The 19,183-nt window shown below is 41.9% G+C and overlaps 1 protein-coding gene across 1 annotated transcript in view; it reads left to right on the top strand.

Annotated features, from left to right (window-relative positions):
• IQGAP1 (IQ motif containing GTPase activating protein 1) overlaps nt 1–15,349 on the top strand; it is a 158,377-nt gene extending 143,028 nt beyond the window's left edge. Inside the window, exons 34-38 of the mRNA XM_005300627.5 lie at nt 777–989; nt 2,033–2,199; nt 4,364–4,486; nt 7,269–7,377; nt 12,574–15,349. Coding sequence (XP_005300684.1) covers nt 777–989; nt 2,033–2,199; nt 4,364–4,486; nt 7,269–7,377; nt 12,574–12,687 — 726 coding nt within the window. The 3' untranslated portion in view covers nt 12,688–15,349. The remainder of the gene's footprint in view (nt 1–776; nt 990–2,032; nt 2,200–4,363; nt 4,487–7,268; nt 7,378–12,573) is intronic.
• Nucleotides 15,350–19,183: the final 3,834 nt, after the last annotated feature.

The raw sequence follows: 19,183 nt of genomic DNA, 5'->3' as shown, positions 1-19,183 counted from the left end.
TGTAAAAAGCAGATTTCAGATAGGCCAGTGCTGGTACGAGGGTGTGAATGAGTCTAGTAGGTATTATTTAGTTCAACAACTAATTACTGTATTCAGTGCAGGAATCACTGAGTGAAATGTTGTGGCTTTAGTTATGTTGGAGGTTAGACTAGATGATGACGATTTTGCCTTATAGCTAAGGATACAATTCTGTTACGGAGGTCACAGATTCCATGACTTTCCAGGACCTTTGTGACAACTTCTGGGAGAGGGCTGGAGCAGCTTTTCAGCCCCAGGGCTGCCAGAACAGCTGACTGGCCGCCAGTCCCAGGGCCACAGAGCAGCAGTCACTGGAACAGCTGACTGATAGTCAGCTCTGGGGACGGGGCCGCTGGAACAGCTGATCAGCAGCCAGCCTCAGGGCCGCAGAGCAGCTGACCGATGGGTAGTCAGTCCCAGGGCTGCTGGAACAGCTGACTGACTAGCGATCAGCCTCAGGGCTGCAAGAACAGCAGCTGCCAGAACAGTGGCTGGGATTGGATCAGTCCCCGTGGGGCAGGAGCAGCAGCGGTCAGCCCCTGTCCCTGGAGCAGGTGCAAGCCCTGGCAATGCTCTCTTTGTCCCCCTCCCAGGGTATTTTTAGTAAAAATCAGGGACAGATTTTGGGCTTCCATGAGTTTTTGTTTATTGCCTGCAACCTGTCCCTGACTTTTACTAAAAATACCCCTGACAGAATCTTAACCTTACATATAGCCTTAAAATCTATCCACTCAACTTGTAATTCTCTTCTCTCCTAGGAAGCAGAGCATCAGAGAGCTATGCAGAGACGGGCCATTCGTGATGCCAAAACCCCTGACAAGATGAAAAAATCTAAATCTGTAAAAGAGGACAGCAACTTGAATCTTCAAGAAAAGAAGGAGAAAATCAAGACAGGCTTGAAGAAGTTGTCAGAACTGGGAACCGTGAACCCAAAGAATAGATACCAGGAGCTAATCAATGATATTGCCAAGGTATTCTGACAGGAGGTCACTGGTGGTTCGTTGGGTGTTTCAAATTATGGCCTCGTCATTTGTTACTCTTATTGAAGTTGCAATAGTGCAGATGGCAGGAATTTTCCAAGGTATTAAAGTAATAGTGACAGCTGCCTCTCAGAGAGATGAGTAACACATGCTCTGCTAATCTCCAGCCCTTCATATACATGCAAGAATTCACTTTTCTCATAAATACTTTGTTGATGATGGGACCTCATTGACTGTAAGGAAGAGTATTTTTATTTTCTTCGGGAAAAATTCCTGAGAATCAGTCAGTAAGTGTAACATTAATTTTCCTCTTTTTAACTTGAAACCCTAATGCATCAACTTGCCCTCTTTGTTCCCTCCTTTTTAAATTTAAATTCACTTATTCTAAAATTATTTCTTTTTAAATTGACATATTCTAAAATAATTGTCTTTACAAAGATTACTCTTGTAAAGAAACCTTATTTTACATGTAAGTACAAAATAAACATTCATAATACTCTTACAAAGGCCTCCTCAGTAAACAAGACTCAGTAGAGGAGAAAGGGAGAAATAAAAAAAATCATAGCTTCTGTCACATGTTTCATCCATTGTTACGGTGATGAGTTATCTGACATCAAATATTTACCAAAATTAATGCATCAGAGCGGTATATAAATACATATATAAAATAAATTGTCTCCTTTAGAGATCAGGTAAGAATAAACCCTTAAGTGATTCCTAATTATCCAAAATAATAATGGAAGCTAATCTGGAAACTAGACATTTTCATTTGTTCATAATAATCAAAATAACATTTCTTTCTAAAAATAAAAGATTAACAAGGGAAGAAATGAAAAATTGTTCAGGACATTTGGTTTCTGTCTATAAGGATATATTTGGTTAGAAACTCTGTGAAAGGGCTAATTAATGTCGGTATTAAACTTGGAAATGTGTGTTCCAAATGGACTATCTTAATATTGTACACTGGCTTGATAAAGGGAGCACCCAGCAATGACTCAATGGTAAAGCTTCACACATCTACCATCCTTATCTAGGACATCCGGAACCAGCGCAGATACCGTCAGAGGAGAAAGGCAGAGCTGGTGAAGCTGCAGCAAACTTACAGTGCACTGAACTCCAAAGCCACTTTTTATGAGGAACAGGTGGATTATTATAAAAGCTATATCAAAACCTGCTTGGATAACTTGGCCAGCAAGGGCAAGTGAGTACCTCAGAGCAGCGCTGGGTTTTTGGGAAAGGAATGCATAGACTACAGCTGAGAAGAGTCATGCCACCACCTCAAAGCTTCTTGATTGGATTCCCTGGGAGAGTTATTTTCTGAGTGAGGGTCTTAGGCATGAAACAAAATCAATGTAAGCCCTGGAGAGAGAACCGAGTGATGGTAGGAAGGTCTGGGATGGAGGAGAGTAGCTGGGTCATGTAAGAGGGCAAAACGTATAGAAGGGAGGGAGGGAGGGAAATGGCTAGGTGACAGCAGGTGGACTGAAGAGATGGAGGAATATGGTTGGGTCTAAAAAGGAGGACTTGGAAGAATGTAACTTTTGTGATGCACTGTGGGTGGGGATCCCCAGGAATGTAAAGTGCAGGAACACATGATAAAGTGGGTTGTTCTCTCTACTTCAAATATTTATACCAGATTCATAGATTCCAAGGCCAGAATGAACCATTATGACCATCTAATTTGACCTTCTGTATAGCCCAGGCTGTAGAACATCCCCAAAATAATTCCTAGAGCAGAACTTTTTAAAAAAAAAAATCGATCTTGATTAAAAAATTGTCAGTGATGGAGAATCCATCACCTGGAAATTTCAATGGTTAATTACTCTCACCATTTACAGTTTACAACTTATTTCCATTCTGAATTTGTCTAGCTTCAACTTGCAGCCTTATGGAACTTGGTCTTTCTGTTACCTTATGCTCCCCCTATCTGTTTGTTGTGTCTCATCTTATACGTAGGTTGTAAGTGGTCAGGGCAAGAACTGTGTTTTTATTATGCTTGTACAGAGCCCCGCACACTGGGCAGGAGCCTCTAAGCATCAGTTCACTGCCACTTACTCCTGTCAGGTCTCTGAGATGAACTGGCAGTATCTTGTGGTCTACCCTCTGATAGTTGTGGTAATTCATAGAATCATAGAATATCAGGGTTGGAAGGGACCTCAGGAGATCATCCAGTCCAACCCCCTGCTCAAAGCAGGACCAATCCCCAACTAAATCATTCCAGCCAGGGCTTTGTCAAGCCTGACCTTAAAAACCTCTAAGGAAGGAGATTCCACCACCTCCCTAGATAACCCATTCCAGTGCTTCACCACCCTCCTAGTGAAAAAGTTTTTCCTAGTATCCAACCTGAACCTCCCCCACGGCAACTTGAGACCATTACTCCTTGTTCTGTCATCTGGTACCACTGAGAACAGTCTAGATCAGTGTTTCCCAAACTCGGGATGCCACTTGTGTAGGAAAAGCCCCTGGCGGGCCAGGCTGGTTTGTTTACCTGCTGCGTCCGCAGGTCCAGCTGATCGCGGCTCCCACTGGCCGCGGTTCACTGCTCCAGGCCAATGGGAGCAGCTGGAAGTGGCAGCCAGTACGTCCCTCAGCTCACACTGCTTTCAGCAGCTCTCATTGGCCTGGAGCAGTGAACCGTGGCCAGTGGGAGCCGCGATCGGCCGGACCTGCGGACGCGGCAGGTAAACAAACTGGCCTGGCCCGCCAGGGGCTTTCCCTACACAAGCAGCGTCCCAGGTTTGGGAAACATTGGTCTAGATCTATCCTCTTTAGAACCCCCTTTCAGGTAGTTGAAAGCAGCTATCAAATCCCCCCTCATTCTTCTCTTCTGCAGACTAAATTCATAATTTTGGGTTCCTTCTGAACGCTTTACTGCTTCTGGGTCCCCAGAGAGCAATGAACAGAATAGTTCTTTCCAGATTTTTAACAATGAGGTTGATTAATCATTGGAACAGCTTACCAAAGAATGTTGTAAATTCACTGTCCCTTGAAATCTTTAAATCAAGATTGGATATCTTTCAGAAAGATATGCTGTTTTTCAACCATAAAGTATTGGGGTTGCTACAGGAATTACTGGGTGAGGTTCTGCAGCCTCTGTTATGCAAGAGGTCAGAGTAAATTGTAATGGGTGCAGTATATATACATGTGTACATGCCCACACATATATAAATAGACCATAAACATATGGTCTCTGGCTTAAATAACTTAAAATGTGTGAATATTCTGTATTTATAACAACTATTTGTTAGACAATACCAATTTATTACTCATTTCCTGCCATCCACCCAGATCAGATCAAATTCTGTCATTGTTTGAACTCACTCTTATTGCCTCATTCAGTTAACTTCATTATTTGTTTTTCTCAGAGTCTCTAAGAAGCCACGGGAGATGAAAGGCAAAAAGAGTAAAAAGATTTCTCTGAAATATACGGCAGCTCGACTCCATGAGAAGGGAGTCCTGTTGGAGATTGAAGACCTGCAAGTAAACCAGTGAGTAGTCTTTTAACCTTTAAGCCTAAAGTCCAAAGATCTTTACCTTACCTGGGAATAGGGAAACAAGTGTTCCTAACTCCGTCATCTTCTGCTTGTAAAACTCCTTTTCCAGGGCTTCAGTGTAGAGCAGTGGTTCTTTGCCTGCAGGCCGCTTGCAGCCCAATCAGCACATAGCTGCGGCCCATGTGACATCCTCAGAGTCATGTTATGGATGTAGCCCCCATAACACATAGAGAGCTGCATATGAGGCTCACAATGGTAAATAGGTTGAGAATCACTGGTGTAGAGGAACAAAATTCCATCTCTCAGCCAGTGAGTTCCATCAGTGGGTTCCATCAGTCACCAAAAGTGTTCTGTAGAGACTAGTCTGAAATAGTGACAAACTGATGTCTGGTTGAGCTCCTGGAGCTGTGTAGTGTTTGTAGATTCATAGATTTTTAAGGCTGAAAGACCAATATGAGCATATAGTCTGTCCTCCTGCATAGCACAGGTCAAAGAGTTAGTTAGCAATTTTTGCATCAAGCCCATCACTTTTGGTTGAGCTAGAGCATGTCTTTTAGAAAGACATCCTTTAAAGACGTCCAAGTGATGGAGAATCCATCTCGTCCCCAGTTAAGTTTTTCCAATGCACTGTTAAAAACTATCACTTTATTTCTAGTCTGAATTTGTCTATCTTCACCTTCCAACCATTGGGTCTCATTATGCCTTTTTCTGATAAATTAAAGAACTGTCCACTGTCAAACGTCTTACAACCCCATATGTGCAATTTTATGCTATCCCTGTTGTTAGTGTATGCCAGAGTATCCTATTCATCAGTACAGCGCAATTCTTACTACTTTCACATGGAACAAATATGGGATCCAGCAGATACGTAGAACATATTATGTTTTTATTATATCTGAAAAGTTTCTAAGGTTTCTGTGCTATGTGTGATCTATCCAAAGGTGCATAGTGTGTGGGGATACAGAGTCAGAGTAAATGTTTTCTGGAACTTTCATTCCAAATTAACTTAACTTTCACATACTTTGATTTCTTTTAAAACTGCAGCATTCTAATATGGGATTGTAATGGATATTTCCAACGTTAACTTTAACATAAAGATTTTTTTGGGTGGGGGGGAATGAAAACAAAATTGGACAATACACCAGAAAATATGCTGAAGGGAACCAACCCTTCACTGACTGGTGTTGGGGAAAGAACAGATTAGATAACCGAATCTGGTGTTTCCATTTCTCAGTTCTATGAAAAACAGCAACCAAGATTGTCTGATAAGATCTGTTTTTTGGAAATTCCCCCTCATGGTCCTCCATCTCTCCCCTCAGCCCCCAGAGCCATCTATCTGCATCTGCCACAATCAAACTACAAAACCTTCCTCATCAAAGTTGGATTAGGGTCAAACAGGGCCTATGTCCCCCAAAATTTAATGGCCTCCCAGGAAAACACCACCTCCTTAGCCACCTAAATACAGTCTTGGCTTACTCACAGAGCTCACTCCTGAGCCCTTAATAGCTCTCAAAATGTAACTGTAAATGGTGAATCATCTTTAAGTGGGTTTGTTTCTAGTGGCGTGTGAGAGATCATTTTGCGGTCCTATGCTATTTAACATTTTTATCAGTGACCTGGAAGAAAACAAAATCATCACTGATATAGTTTGCAGATGACACAAATATTGAGATCGTGGTGAACAATGAAGAGGACAGGTCACTGATTCAAAGTGATCAGGATCACTTGGTAAGCTGGACATTAGCAAACAGTATGTGTTTTAATATAGCTGAATGTTAAGTTAAGAAAAAAAATGTAGGCCATACTTACAGAACAGAGGGCATGATCCTGGGAATCAGTGACTCTGAAAAAGACTTGGGGTCAAGATGAATAATCAGCTGAGCCTGAGCTCCCAGTGCAACACAGTGGTCCAAAGAGCAACGCAACCCTTAGATGCATAAACAGGAGAAATCTCAAGTAGGAGTAAAGAGGTTATGTTACCTCTGTATTTAGCACTGGTGCAACCACTGCTAGAGTACTGTGTCTAGTTCCAGAATCCACAGTTCAAGAAAGAGATTGCTAAATTGGAGAGGGTCCAAAGAAGAGCTATGAGAATAGTTAAAGGATTGGAAAATATGCCTTATATAGTGACAGACTCAAGAAGATCAATCTATTTAGCCTAACAAAGGGAAGGTTACAAGGTTACAGCTCAGCCTGTAAGTATCTACATTGGGAATAAATATTTGACAGTAGGCTCTTTGGTTCAGCAGTCTAAGGTATGACAAGATCCAAGGGTGTAAGCTGAAGCTAGACAAATTCAGACTAGAAATAAAGTGTAAATGTTTTGTAGTGAGGGTAGTTAACCATTGAAATGATTTACCAAGGCTTGTGGTGGATTCTCCATCGTTGGCAATTTTTAAATCGAGATTGGATGTTTTTCCAAAAGATCTTCTTTAGTTCAAAAAGGAATTATTTCAAGGACATTATATGGCCTGTGCTATTCAGGAGGTCAAACCAGATGGTCCCAATGGCCTCTTCTGGCCTTAGAATCTATGAGGCTTCCTCTCAATGAGGCAGCCTACCTCACCTCAGCAGGAAACTGGCTTGCTGAGAGCTGTACATTGTACCACTGCCTACTGCTCTGCCTTTGTCTCTTGCTCTCAGCTGAGTTTGAGATTCCTTATTCACACTACTTGTATTGCAAGGATCCTGTGTTAATATTGTCCTCCACTACCTATTCTTCATTAGAAATTGTATGTTAAATAATACATTTATTTTTATTTGCCAACCTTCATAGGTTTAAAAATGTGATATTTGAAATCAATCCAACAGAGGAAGTAGGAGACTTTGAGGTCAAAGCAAAATTCATGGGCGTTCAGATGGAAACATTCATGTTACATTATCAGGTAAGGATCCTCCTATTTAATGCTGAAAACCTGTGGTGTACAACCTATGTAGACTGCCTGTGGCCACCAAAATCTTTCGTGTAGACTTCTCGTAGTCACTTTCTGTTAACCTAAGATTTCATAAATAAATATTTGTATTCATTATGCTTCAGAGAGAATTAACAGAACAGGTAATCATCAAGTGATCCATCCCCTGTTGACCATTCCCAGCTTTTGGCAAAACTGAGGCTAGGGACACCATTTATGGACCTTGTGACAGGTTGGACCCCCCTTTCGGGTTGCCACCAGATGTGCTGGGATCCCACTGAGCCCACCCGTCCTATCAGCCTGAGTTTCCCTTACTCTGTGCTGCTATAACAGGCTCTCAAGCCCCTTTCCAGCACACACACAGGCAGGGACACACCCAACTGTAGAATCACACAGAGTCTGCAATTAGCTGTCTGTGGGAGGTCTCAGCTAGGGGAATGCCCAGCTCTCCTGTGCACACAACCCTTTAGAGTGTAAACCCAAAATTCTATTGTCTTGTGCTGTACAGAGATCTATATAGCATAAGCTCATACAAATCACCCCCCTCCCTCAATGTGGAGGGAGATATGTACAGCTCCTTGCCCCACCAGTTATGAATTGCACAAATTGGTTTTGGAATGAACAAAAAATAAGTTTATTAACTACAAAAGGTAAATTTTAAGTGATTATAAGGGATAGCAAACAGAACAAAGCAGATTACTGAGCAAATAAAACAAAACATGCAGCCTAAACTTAATTCACTAAAGAAACAGGTTACAAATAGTAATTTTTCAGCCTAAATGTTGTTTTAGGCAGGTTGCAGAGTTTCTGCAGCTTAGAGTTCCAGTTATTTCTCTTCACAGACTAGACCCCTGTCTCAGCCTGGACTCAGCCCTTGCCTTTCCCCAGCTTAGCACCTTTGTTTCTTCAGGTGCTTTCAGCAGTCTTCCTTCTTGGGCGGGGAGGCAATGGAGAAGAGCCCAGATTAACTCACTTCCCACATCAACACCGGTGCAAAAACTAGAATTCAGAGGCACTCCTCCCATGTCACAGATTCCTCAGTCTCTACAATCCAGCCCCCAGATTTTGGCCAGACACCACCTCCAGCTTCTAGGGCATATGGCTGCGGGCACATCGGTCCTAGCTCGTGCCGGACTGCGCATGAGATGTCTCCAAGCCTAGTTCAATTCATTTTACAGGCAAGTTCCCACTCAACCATAAGTGAGAAGTAGATTTGATGGTCCTATATGACGTATTCCAGCAATGGCAGACACCGAAAGTAGATCTGTTCGCTACTTATCAGAACTATAAATGCCATCAATACTGCTCCATATGGGGATCAGACAACACTCCATGGGGGGCAGTCTCCTCCACCCATTGGACAAGGGTTTTCTTTAAGCCTTTTCCCCCATTCCCTCTAATTCTGAAAGTCTTGTTGAAAGTGAAAAGAGAGAAAGCAAGCATCATACTGATTGCTCCCACCTGGCCCAGGCAGATGTTGTACCCTTACCTGTCACAGCTGGCACTATGTCCACTGATGACTCTTCCAATCACTCCATACCTGCTATCGCAGAATGAGGGTCCCGCCCTCCATCCCAACCTGCGGATTCTGCAACTCAAAGCCTGGCTCCTTCTTGGTTCTAGCACATAGAGACATTTTTCTCTGAGGAGGTACAGGAGGTGCTATTACACAGTAAGAAAAGAACTACTCATCACACCTACTTGCAAAAATGGAAAAGATTTCAAATCTGATGTCAGCCCAAAGGCATCCTCCCAAATGCAGCCATCCTACTGGTAGTCTTGGACTACCTGTTGACTCTCAAGAAGTTGGATGTCTCTGTCAGCTCACTAAAGGTTCGCCTAACAGCAATTGCAATCTTCTACCAACAGATAGAAGGATACTCTTCTCTTTTCTCATCCAACCATGAAGAGATTTCTCAAAGGCATAGCAAACGTCTTTCCCCAACCTAGACTGCCCACTCCTTAGTGAGATCTCAACCTGGTGTTAAAAGGACTGATTAGACGGCCGTTTGAACCTAGTGCCACTTGTTCGTTAACTCACCTTTCAATGAAGATGGCATTCCTGATCGCCTTTACCTCAGCAAGAAGGATAGGGGAGATAGTGGCTCTGATGGCGCATCCCCTGCTTTACTGTGTCCTTCCCTGACTAAGTCACACTTCGACCACATCCGAAGTTCACTCCCAAGGTGACTTTCACTTTTCATATAAACCAGCTTATTCAACTTCCTACCTTTTATCCTAAACTTCATCAGGATAATAGGGAAGCCATATGCTCAACGCGAGGAGAGTCTTGGCCTTCTATTTGGACAAAACAAGAGCTTTCAGCTCAAAGACTCTCCAAATGAGTCTCAAACTGTGTCAAGCTCTGTTACCAGATGCATAATGTAGCACACGCATCTTCAATACTCATGCAGTCTACAAGATCGGTCTCCTCTTCCATTGCCTTCTCCAAAAGTATCCCTAAATCAGAAATCTGCAGAGCAGCTACATGGGCATCTGCACATACTTTTGGAGAACATTATGCCATCCTCAGGGAAGGACTCAGCTGCAGAGCCAGATTTGGTGCCACGGAGCTATCCTCTATAATAGATTTGACTCCAAAGCCCCAGCCTCCTAGTGGTGGGCACTGCTCAGGAGTTACCTACAGTGGCGCACCCATAGGGACACTACTCAAAGAAGAAGAAAAAGGATTGACTTACCTTGTGCAGTAATGAGGGTTCTTCAAGATGTGTCCCTCTGTCGGTGCTCCACGACCCACTCTCCTCCCCTCTACTGAGGAGGGATTGTCCACACACATTGGCTAGCCTTGTGGCAGGTGGGGAACAGCGCATGCATGGGTGGGATGGTCTGCTATCAGAATTCTCTGATCAGCAGCGCAAGGACACAGACACACCTACAGTGATGCACCCATAGGGACACACAACTCAAAGAACCATATTTACTATACAAGGTGAGTAATTTCTTCTTGTTTTCACTTGAACCTAAGGCCAAAATTTAGGATTGATTAACTTACAAGGTTCGGATCTATGTTTAGTCAAGGAAAAGTCTTACGTTTCTGTAATACCTGCCACGTGACAGCTATCTGGATTTATATAAAAGCACTGAAATTTGTGCATAATTTCTAGGAAATACTAATTTGCAAATAGATTGTTGTTTTAAAAATACTCCTTCAATAACTGACCATATGGATCCTCACTCTTTAGCCTAAACTCACAATCTTCTAGTGGTCTTCAGTGGTCTCAGTTGCCCTTCATTTACTTTTGACCATGAAAGTTGCAGTGAGTTTGGAGCTCATTCAGTGTCCTCAATGCTTCTCTCATCAGTTACTGGTTTTTCATTTTTCTGCCCCTTATGTGTTTATTCTTGTGTGTGTAGTTAAAGTCAGCTTTTTTATTTTAATTGATGTTGATGCCAGTGCAGGCACCCTGTAGGTCCCACTCCTCATGAGCAGCTTTGTTTTTCCTGAACATCAGTCCTAAGATGCAGTTTTTCTTAGTGTCTTTTGGCCCAATAGACAGCATAACTGGGGCAACTGAGAGCTCCGGCTTTATGAACTATGCTTCACGCAATGCTGTTATACCCATTGCAGCCTTCCATTTTTGGGTTCCTCTGGGAGAAGGTCAGAATTAGTGTGAGTTCACTCTTAGAAGAACAGCTATTTCAAACCCCTACTAGTAAGGGAGGTTTCTTCTGGCCCTGAGTCTAGTACCATTAGCATTGAGAGACACTGTGGCTCCGATTAACCACTTGACAGGGTGGTTTTATGACCAACATGATGAGCAGCATCGAGGTCATTCGTCTCATCTGATCAACTGAGTTGGATACCAATCATCCAGCATTATCAATGTTGAGGGGTGTCTTGATTTCAAAGACCTAATCACCATAAGTGACTTTAGGTCCAGCAAAAGTGGCATTGAAGTTCCCAATGTCACCTGAGCCAATGAGGAGCATTCAGTTCTATGTCATGAGCACCTCTGAGCTGAGCCTTTGAGTGGTCTTGGGACTCTGTCTCTTGGCTTCCCTTGCCTCTGGGCTGGAGAAAGATGGAGAAACGGCATTATAGTCTCCTTGCTCCCATTCAACCTCAGTGAAGGTGAGGAAGTATAGTACTGTGTCACAGGGTGGCTGACTGGCTCCTGTGACTGAAGTAGGTCCAGCTCCCATGCCATAGTAGATGCTCCCAGTTAAAGGGGTGGGGTCCAAGTTGTAAAAGGCGAGCTGAGGAACAGTTTTGTTTACTTTGCTTAAAGTTTGGGCAATAAATCTGCCTAAAGGAGACTGTGAGTGCGGCAGCTTGTCTTTAGCAAGCTGGAGAGAAGCCCTGCCTCATCACTAGGGCTCTACCAAATTCATGGCCATGAAAAACACATCACGGACCGTGAAATCTGGTCTTCGTACTATACAGATTTCACAGGTGAGACCAGCATTTCTCAAAATGGACCATGAATTTGGTAGGGCCCTACTTATCACACATTATCTGTCTCCCAGAAAATGTTCAATACTGAGAGAAACTGGCACAGGGGATGCTTTGTCTGTCCATTCAGTGCCTACCTCCTCAGAGCTATATGACACTGGGAAGGTGTCATTGTAGCAGTCTTGCCTCCATTGATAATGAAACTGGTTCAATCTTCTTCATTTGACCCTAGCTGGGAGCTTTTCCTGTTGTTCTGCTTTAAATTTTAGTGCCTAAGGCACCTCAATGGGAGCTGTGGCTGCTTAACTTCTTTGAAAATCAGACCATATATTTTATGGCTGTGAAATATGCTTAAATGAGGGGCAGAAGGACTCTATCTAAGGGTTATGGAGATTGTATGGTAATCACATGACTGAAGAGCCTGGAAATGACTGTTTAGACTTAGATCGTTGTGGTCTTTTTAGATATTTGAAACAGAGGTGAGAGCAAGAAAGAGTTTTCATTTAAATTTTTCTATTAATACAAAAAATCATAAAACTAATATAATCAGAACTGTCTATTAATATAATATTTTTCATACTTTCCAGGTCAAATCAATGGGTCTTTAAGGCATTAATCTCCCAGGCTTATATGTCATAAACTCTCACCAGATATTAATTCTTCAGAAATCTGCTTTGCACTAGTGTCTTGTAAATTATCCCTTTCCTGTTCAGCCTCTCTGGATTTTTCACTAATCAACATGTTCTCTTTGATAGGATCTTTTGCAGCTGCAGTATGAAGGTGTTGCTGTCATGAAGTTGTTTGACAGAGCAAAAGTCAACGTCAACCTCCTGATCTTCCTTCTGAACAAGAAGTTCTATGGGAAATAATTGGCATCTCCCAGAGGAGCTATGAAAAGGGGGATGAATGGAAAAACTGCATCTCTGTTTCTTAATATCCTCTTTCACCTGTCAGAACCAAGGACACCTATATATTGATGTACCTCCTTCTGCCCAAACTACAAGTATAAAGTATAAAGAAGGACTAGACTGTCAGTGAATTAATAATCCTGACTGAGTCCACAGGGACTCTATCTGTCTTACTGCTATGATCTTTTTTTCTGACTTTTCAGATTCCTTGAGAAGCATTTAGTTTAGAATGTTTTCCGTGTACTATTACAGTGGCATTGGGGATTAAACAGTTGTTAGAATATATTTTGGGCTTCTGGGTGTGTTCTTTGCCTAAATGTTTGGATGGTGGGGCTTGAATTCTTGTTACTTGTTGTAGAAGAAGAAAGCTAACACAGCAGAGCAACCAGGTCTGCCTCTGTATCTAGAAGCAGAACAGGATTTCAGCTCATATTTAGACTCCCTCCCCGAAATTCTAAGAAAACACAACAGGACATCAACTTAGAGAAATATTTGCTCTGTGCTGTAGCATGGAGAAACTGGAAAAATTTTAACTAGCTGATTCTGTCCATAGCAGTGTCCATTACCAAAGGCTCACTACCAGGATGACTGAACTCTGTTTATAGATTTGATTTGTAAAGACCTATACTTGAGTTATATTTTAGCATGTTATTCAATATACGTATGTAGCTCTGTCTTCAGGCAATGGGGAGAAGAAAAGATTTTGTCACAGAACTGAGTCAAATTAAAAGTGGTCAATGGCCAGGTTGGTCAGGTGGTTGCAATGCCGGCTTTTGGTGGTGGCGGTGGTGACTATTAGCTGTATCGGACTAGTGCAGCAGAGTCCTAGATGGCTTTCAATGATCTAAGTGTTGCTGAATTATTACTACACATACATTATTGTAGCCATGTATAACATCTTTAGTGATCCAATTCTTTTTTCAATATTTGTTTCTCATTAAGACGCCTTACTAATATACAGATTGTCCCGGTAGTAGAGGAAATGAGGAATGTATGTGCTAATGCCTAAAGATGAAAAGCGGCCTTTTATTGGGGATGAAGGAGAGAGATTTTTGAATCAGTTGAGAAAAGTTTATTTTACGGTTTTGCTTCAGAAGCTTTTAGAACGTTACAGAAAAAGTTTCTAAGTTATCTTATTGCTCCACATATCTCTACCTGATGCCATTAAACACTATGATCTACCTGCAGACTTGCCAAAGGGAATTTACTCTGCCTTAAATAGTCTGAGCTGTTAAATTATTTACATTTTACCAAATGTACATGAGCAAATGACTCCCCGTTTCCTTTACTACTTAGATATTCACTCATTATTACGGTGGTGCCTGTTATATTGCTATACCTAACAGAAATGCAAAAGGACTGTTATGAACTCCGATCTTCATTAACTTACTTTTAGCCTGAAACAAACTTTTGTTGCCCAAGTTATCTGCTCCAGATAAAAATGTCATTTTTTTTAAATAATTTTAAAATCTGTTTGACTGTTTTATGTTCCCAGAGTATAGGTTAAAATAAAGTCTCTCTATTCTTAGACACACACACATACGCCTTACGTTTATTTCAAATAATTTTGTTTTATAATTTAATCACAGAGTCAGCCATTTTAGTGTTTTTTAAATGAAACCAGTTACTAACTCTCTGCCTGCCTTGGGAGTCAGTTGTTTCCCATAGTCTTTTTAAGAGGCTAATCCTGTATGGCTCTACCTTGTGACAATCCCTGCCATGCAAACAGTAACAAACTGATTTTATCTTGGTCTATGCAGTATTAGCATAATTAAAAGAATAGATGACACAACTTTCCTTTTGGATGTAAAACTGACCACATCCAGGAAGTTCCAAATAGGGGAAATTCTGCCCTCAGAGAGGAGAACCTCAAAATAGGAATTCTACCCACCATCCCGAAATAGCATCAAGACAGGGACAGGATACAAGTCTTGACTTGCATCTACCTGTCTCTTTTCAATGTGAGTCCCCACTGCTGTTTAACTGAAGGGTTTTAAATGTAACTATCCTTTTTTAGTTAGGGATAGTGACAATAGGACATTCTCAAATTATTCATCAGGGGAATAAAACAGCACCCTGACAGCTGTTCAACAAAAGGGATTAAATTTTCTCCATTTAAAAAGGGCTACTTTCCCAGATGTCTGCTTGGCTGCCTCTTCACCATAACCTAAGAATTAGCTAATGAGACATGTTAGGCTATTCTAATAAAATATCATAATACCCATGAGGAGAAGATATTTGGATTATTTATAAGAACAGCCAATATCTATTTGAAAATAGTTTTGGTGCAAATTGACAAGACAACTAGGTAGTGAGAGTGAAACAGTTTTATGGAAACAGGTGTGCCAATTCTAGTTAAATAACAGTGTGTAACTTTGGTAGGAGTTTTTAAAAGAATGGAGACACTCTGGCAGAAAGATCCAGTTTCAGCACTGAAATTTTGTAATTTGTAACTTTATTTATTGGTGTCCTAGCTTTCCCTTTTCTCTTCCCTCTCCCCTCCCCCACAATCATTGTATTTATCTTGGGCTTAAATTCCTTTCAAATAACTAGATGGCTTAGCCTATTGTTTGCACATAAAATGTCTTTGTATTTCTCATCTAAATAAAAGATAATTTGTTCACGTCTGAGTGTGTTTGAATCTGTTTGGGGCCGGCTTTAATTTGTGTGTCAGTTTGTTAAATGCAGCACTTTGCTCTTTAGTGAAAATTTCTAATCGCAGGACCACAACAGCATATACATACACAGACATCTTCTGCATTTCTCAGATGTCAATCACTTATGGACAAGACTATCATCTCGCCCCATTATAATGTCTGAATCAAGTTGAGAGGCATGTGCAGGGCTGTTCCCTAGTTACACTGCATTTCGTGCACTCCAATTTAAAAAGTGCTATCAAACTCGGTTTCCATCATTTCCATAGGAAAGGCAGAACCACAGTCTTTAGTCACAGAACCCCTGTGTGCCTGGCTGAACTCCAAATAACCAGGTGTCAAGGCTGCTTCCCCATTCTGAACTTTAGGGTACAAATGTGGGGGCCTTCAAGAAACTTCTAAGCTTAACTACCAGCTTAGATCTGGTCCGCTGCCACCACTCCCAAAGTGCTAATTCCCTTCCATGGGTAGCCTTGAGAGAGACTTCACCAATTCCCTGGTGAATACAGATCGAAACCCCTTGTATCTTAAAACAAGGAGAAATTAACTATCCCCCCTCCTTTCTCCCACCAACTCTAGCTTTCTTTGATAGGATAACGAGCCTTGTGGATAAGGGTGAAGCTGTGGATGTGGTATACCTAGACTTTAGTAAGGCATTTGATACGGTCTCGCATGATATTCTTATTGATAAACTAGGCAAATACAATTTAGATGGGGCTACTATAAGGTGGGTGCATAACTGGCTGGATAACCGTACTCAGAGAGTTGTTATTAATGGTTCCCAATCCTGCTGGAAAGGCATAACGAGTGGGGTACCACAGGGGTCTGTTTTGGGACCGGCGCTGTTCAATATCTTCATCAATGACTTAGATATTGGCATAGAAAGTACGCTTATTAAGTTTGCGGATGATACCAAACTGGGAGGGATTGCAACTGCTTTGGAGGACAGGGTCATAATTCAAAATGATCTGGACAAATTGGAGAAATGGTCTGAGTTAAACAGAATGAAGTTTAACAAAGACAAATGCAAAGTGCTCCACTTAGGAAGGAAAAATCAGTTTCACACATACAGAATGGGAAGAGATGGTCTAGGAAGGAGTACGGCAGAAAGGGATCTAGGGGTTATAGTGGACCACAAGCTAAATATGAGTCAACAGTGTGATGCTGTTGCAAAAAAAGCAAACATGATTCTGGGATGTATTAACAGGTGTGTTGTGAGCAAGACACGAGAAGTCATTCTTCCGCTCTACTCTGCTCTGGTTAGGCCTCAGCTGCAGTATTGTGTCCAGGTCTGGGCACCGCATTTTAAAAAAGATGTGGAGAAATTGGAAAGGGTCCAGAGAAGAGCAACAAGAATGATTAAAGGTCTTGAGAACATGACCTAAGAAGGAAGGCTGAAAGAATTGGGTTTGTTTAGTTTGGAAAAGAGAAGACTGAGAGGGGACATGATAGCAGTTTTCAGGTATTTAAAAGGGTGTCATAAGGAGGAGGGAGAAAACTTGTTCACCTTAGCCTCTAAGGATAGAACCAGAAGCAATGGGTTTAAACTTCAGCAAGGGAGGTCTAGGTTGGACATTAGGAAAAAGTTCCTAACTGTCAGGGTGGTTAAACACTGGAATAAATTGCCTAGGGAGGTTGTGGAATCTCCATCTCTTGAGATATTTAAGAGTAGGTTAGATAAATGTCTATCAGGGATGGTCTAGACAGTATTTGGTCCTGCCATGCAGGCAGGGGACTGGACTCGATGACCTCTCGAGGTCCCTTCCAGTCCTAGAATCTATGAATCTATGAAACTCCTGGTGGATCAAGATCCAACCCCCTTGGATCTAAAAACAAGGAAAAATCAATCAGGTTCGTAAAAAGGAAGGCTTTTAATTAAAGAAAAAGGTAAAAATCATCTCTGTAAAATCAGGATGGAAACTAACTTTACAGGGTAATCAAACTTAGAGCCCAGAGAAATCCCCTCTAGCCTTAGGTTCAAAGTTACAGCAAACAGAGATAAACACTCTAGCAAAAAGGTACATTTACAAGTTGAGAAAACAAAGATAAAAACTAACACACCTTGCCTGGTTGTTTACTTAAAAGGTTGAAATATGAGAGACTTGTTCAGAAAGCTTTGGAGAGCCTGGATTGATGTCTGGTCCCTCTCAGTCCCAAGAGCGAACAACCCCCAAAACAAAGAGCACAAACAAAAGCCTTCACCCCACCAAGATTTGCAAGTATCTTGTCCCCTTAGTGGTCCTTTGGGTCAGGTGTCAGCCAGGTTACCTGAGCTTCTTAACCCTTTACAGGTAAAAGGATTTTGGAGTCTCTGGCCAGGAGGGATTTTATAGTACTGTACACAGGAGGGCTGTTACCCTTCCCTTTATAGTTATGACACCAGGATATTTAAACATCACTGATTGGACAATCCCCAGTGCAAATGCTAACCCTAACCAATTCCCCAAGTGTTGAGAGCATTTCCAGGGTACATGTTAAGATTAGCCTACTTAAGTGGGGATGCAGGCACCTTATAAAGTGGGTGTGCTGTACCCTTTGAGGTTACAGGAAGTATCTAATGCAAAGGGCTTTAAGATGTTTCAATCAACTTGTATTTTACTGTTATAGCACTAAATGACAGAATTTTGATTTGCAGTTATTGTAGGAAAAGAGCCCGAGACATAAGACATATCAGAGGCCTGGTATGAGGCCTGTGCTAAAGTAGTTGTCAAAGCTTTACTGATATAAAGCAACGACAAGCTGTGAGCAAGAGGCAGGACCTGCTCACAGAATCTGGCAAGAACAGGGCTGATATTGTAGCAACATGCATTCCTAAAGAACTGCTTGGCACAGAGTACTCACGTAAACACAGCCTGACATCAAGGATGGTACAAAAACATCCCCCAAGGATAACAGGAACATAGTGACCCCTCCTAAAATATAAGGTCAGGATGACACTACGTAACAGCGATGTTTTGAGCGAACCAACATGTACAAGGTGATGGGTGATAACTAGCCATGTCAGTATCTCAGAGGGAGTGTCTTTATCTAGCCTAAGGCAGAACCGAAAGTCCTGCTGTTCACTGAGCTGGTCCATTGTTATGGGCAAACATGTATTAGTGGTCCAGTAGAGTCCGCAGGATACTAGTACCGTATTTCATTGACAATAAACCTGGCCTGGTGTGTACATTTACAGATCTTGTGGTCATTGGGTGGTTCTGCTGCGCCAGCTGTCTGCACAGAGCTGCGGGAGAACACACACATGCAGCTGAACATTTAACCACACTGGTGACCCACGCCCACTGATCTGGTAAGTGAGCAAGCTGTCGTAGGAATCGCAATCTAATATGACAGAAAAACCACAAGCTAGGGAACTCGCTTATCCCCTCCCTGCAAATCCCCACAGAATTGCATGAAATTTGGACAAGGTGTATTACGAGCAAGGGGGAAACCCATATAAAGTTAAAAAAGAAAGTGGGGCACACCAGGTGAAGAAGAGAAGGGGAGACCAGAATTGCAAATTCAGCACAGCAAAACCCTTGATGCCACTTCAAAGTGGATTGAAATTATTAAATGAGATCGAACATACAACTCAAAAAATTAGAAAAAACAAATTGAAAGGGCCATGGCCCCATATTGAATGTGAAAAAAAAGAAAATATTGTGGCGCAGTACAGTCACTACACACTTCACCCACCTTGAGCTAGTGGTATAACAGCCAGACTCAATGCCTTAAAAAAAAAAAGTAATTAACTGCCCTTGTAGGAGTGGTTAGGGGTATGGGTTAAATTTACGGTTTAGAGTCAGGTTTAGGGTGTTGGATTA

Source organism: Chrysemys picta, chromosome 10 (genome assembly GCF_011386835.1).
Source record: "Chrysemys picta bellii isolate R12L10 chromosome 10, ASM1138683v2, whole genome shotgun sequence".
Classification (NCBI taxonomy): domain Eukaryota; kingdom Metazoa; phylum Chordata; order Testudines; family Emydidae; genus Chrysemys; species Chrysemys picta.
The sequence above is the reverse complement of the archived record's forward strand: the minus strand, read 5'-3'. Positions and strand labels throughout refer to the sequence as shown.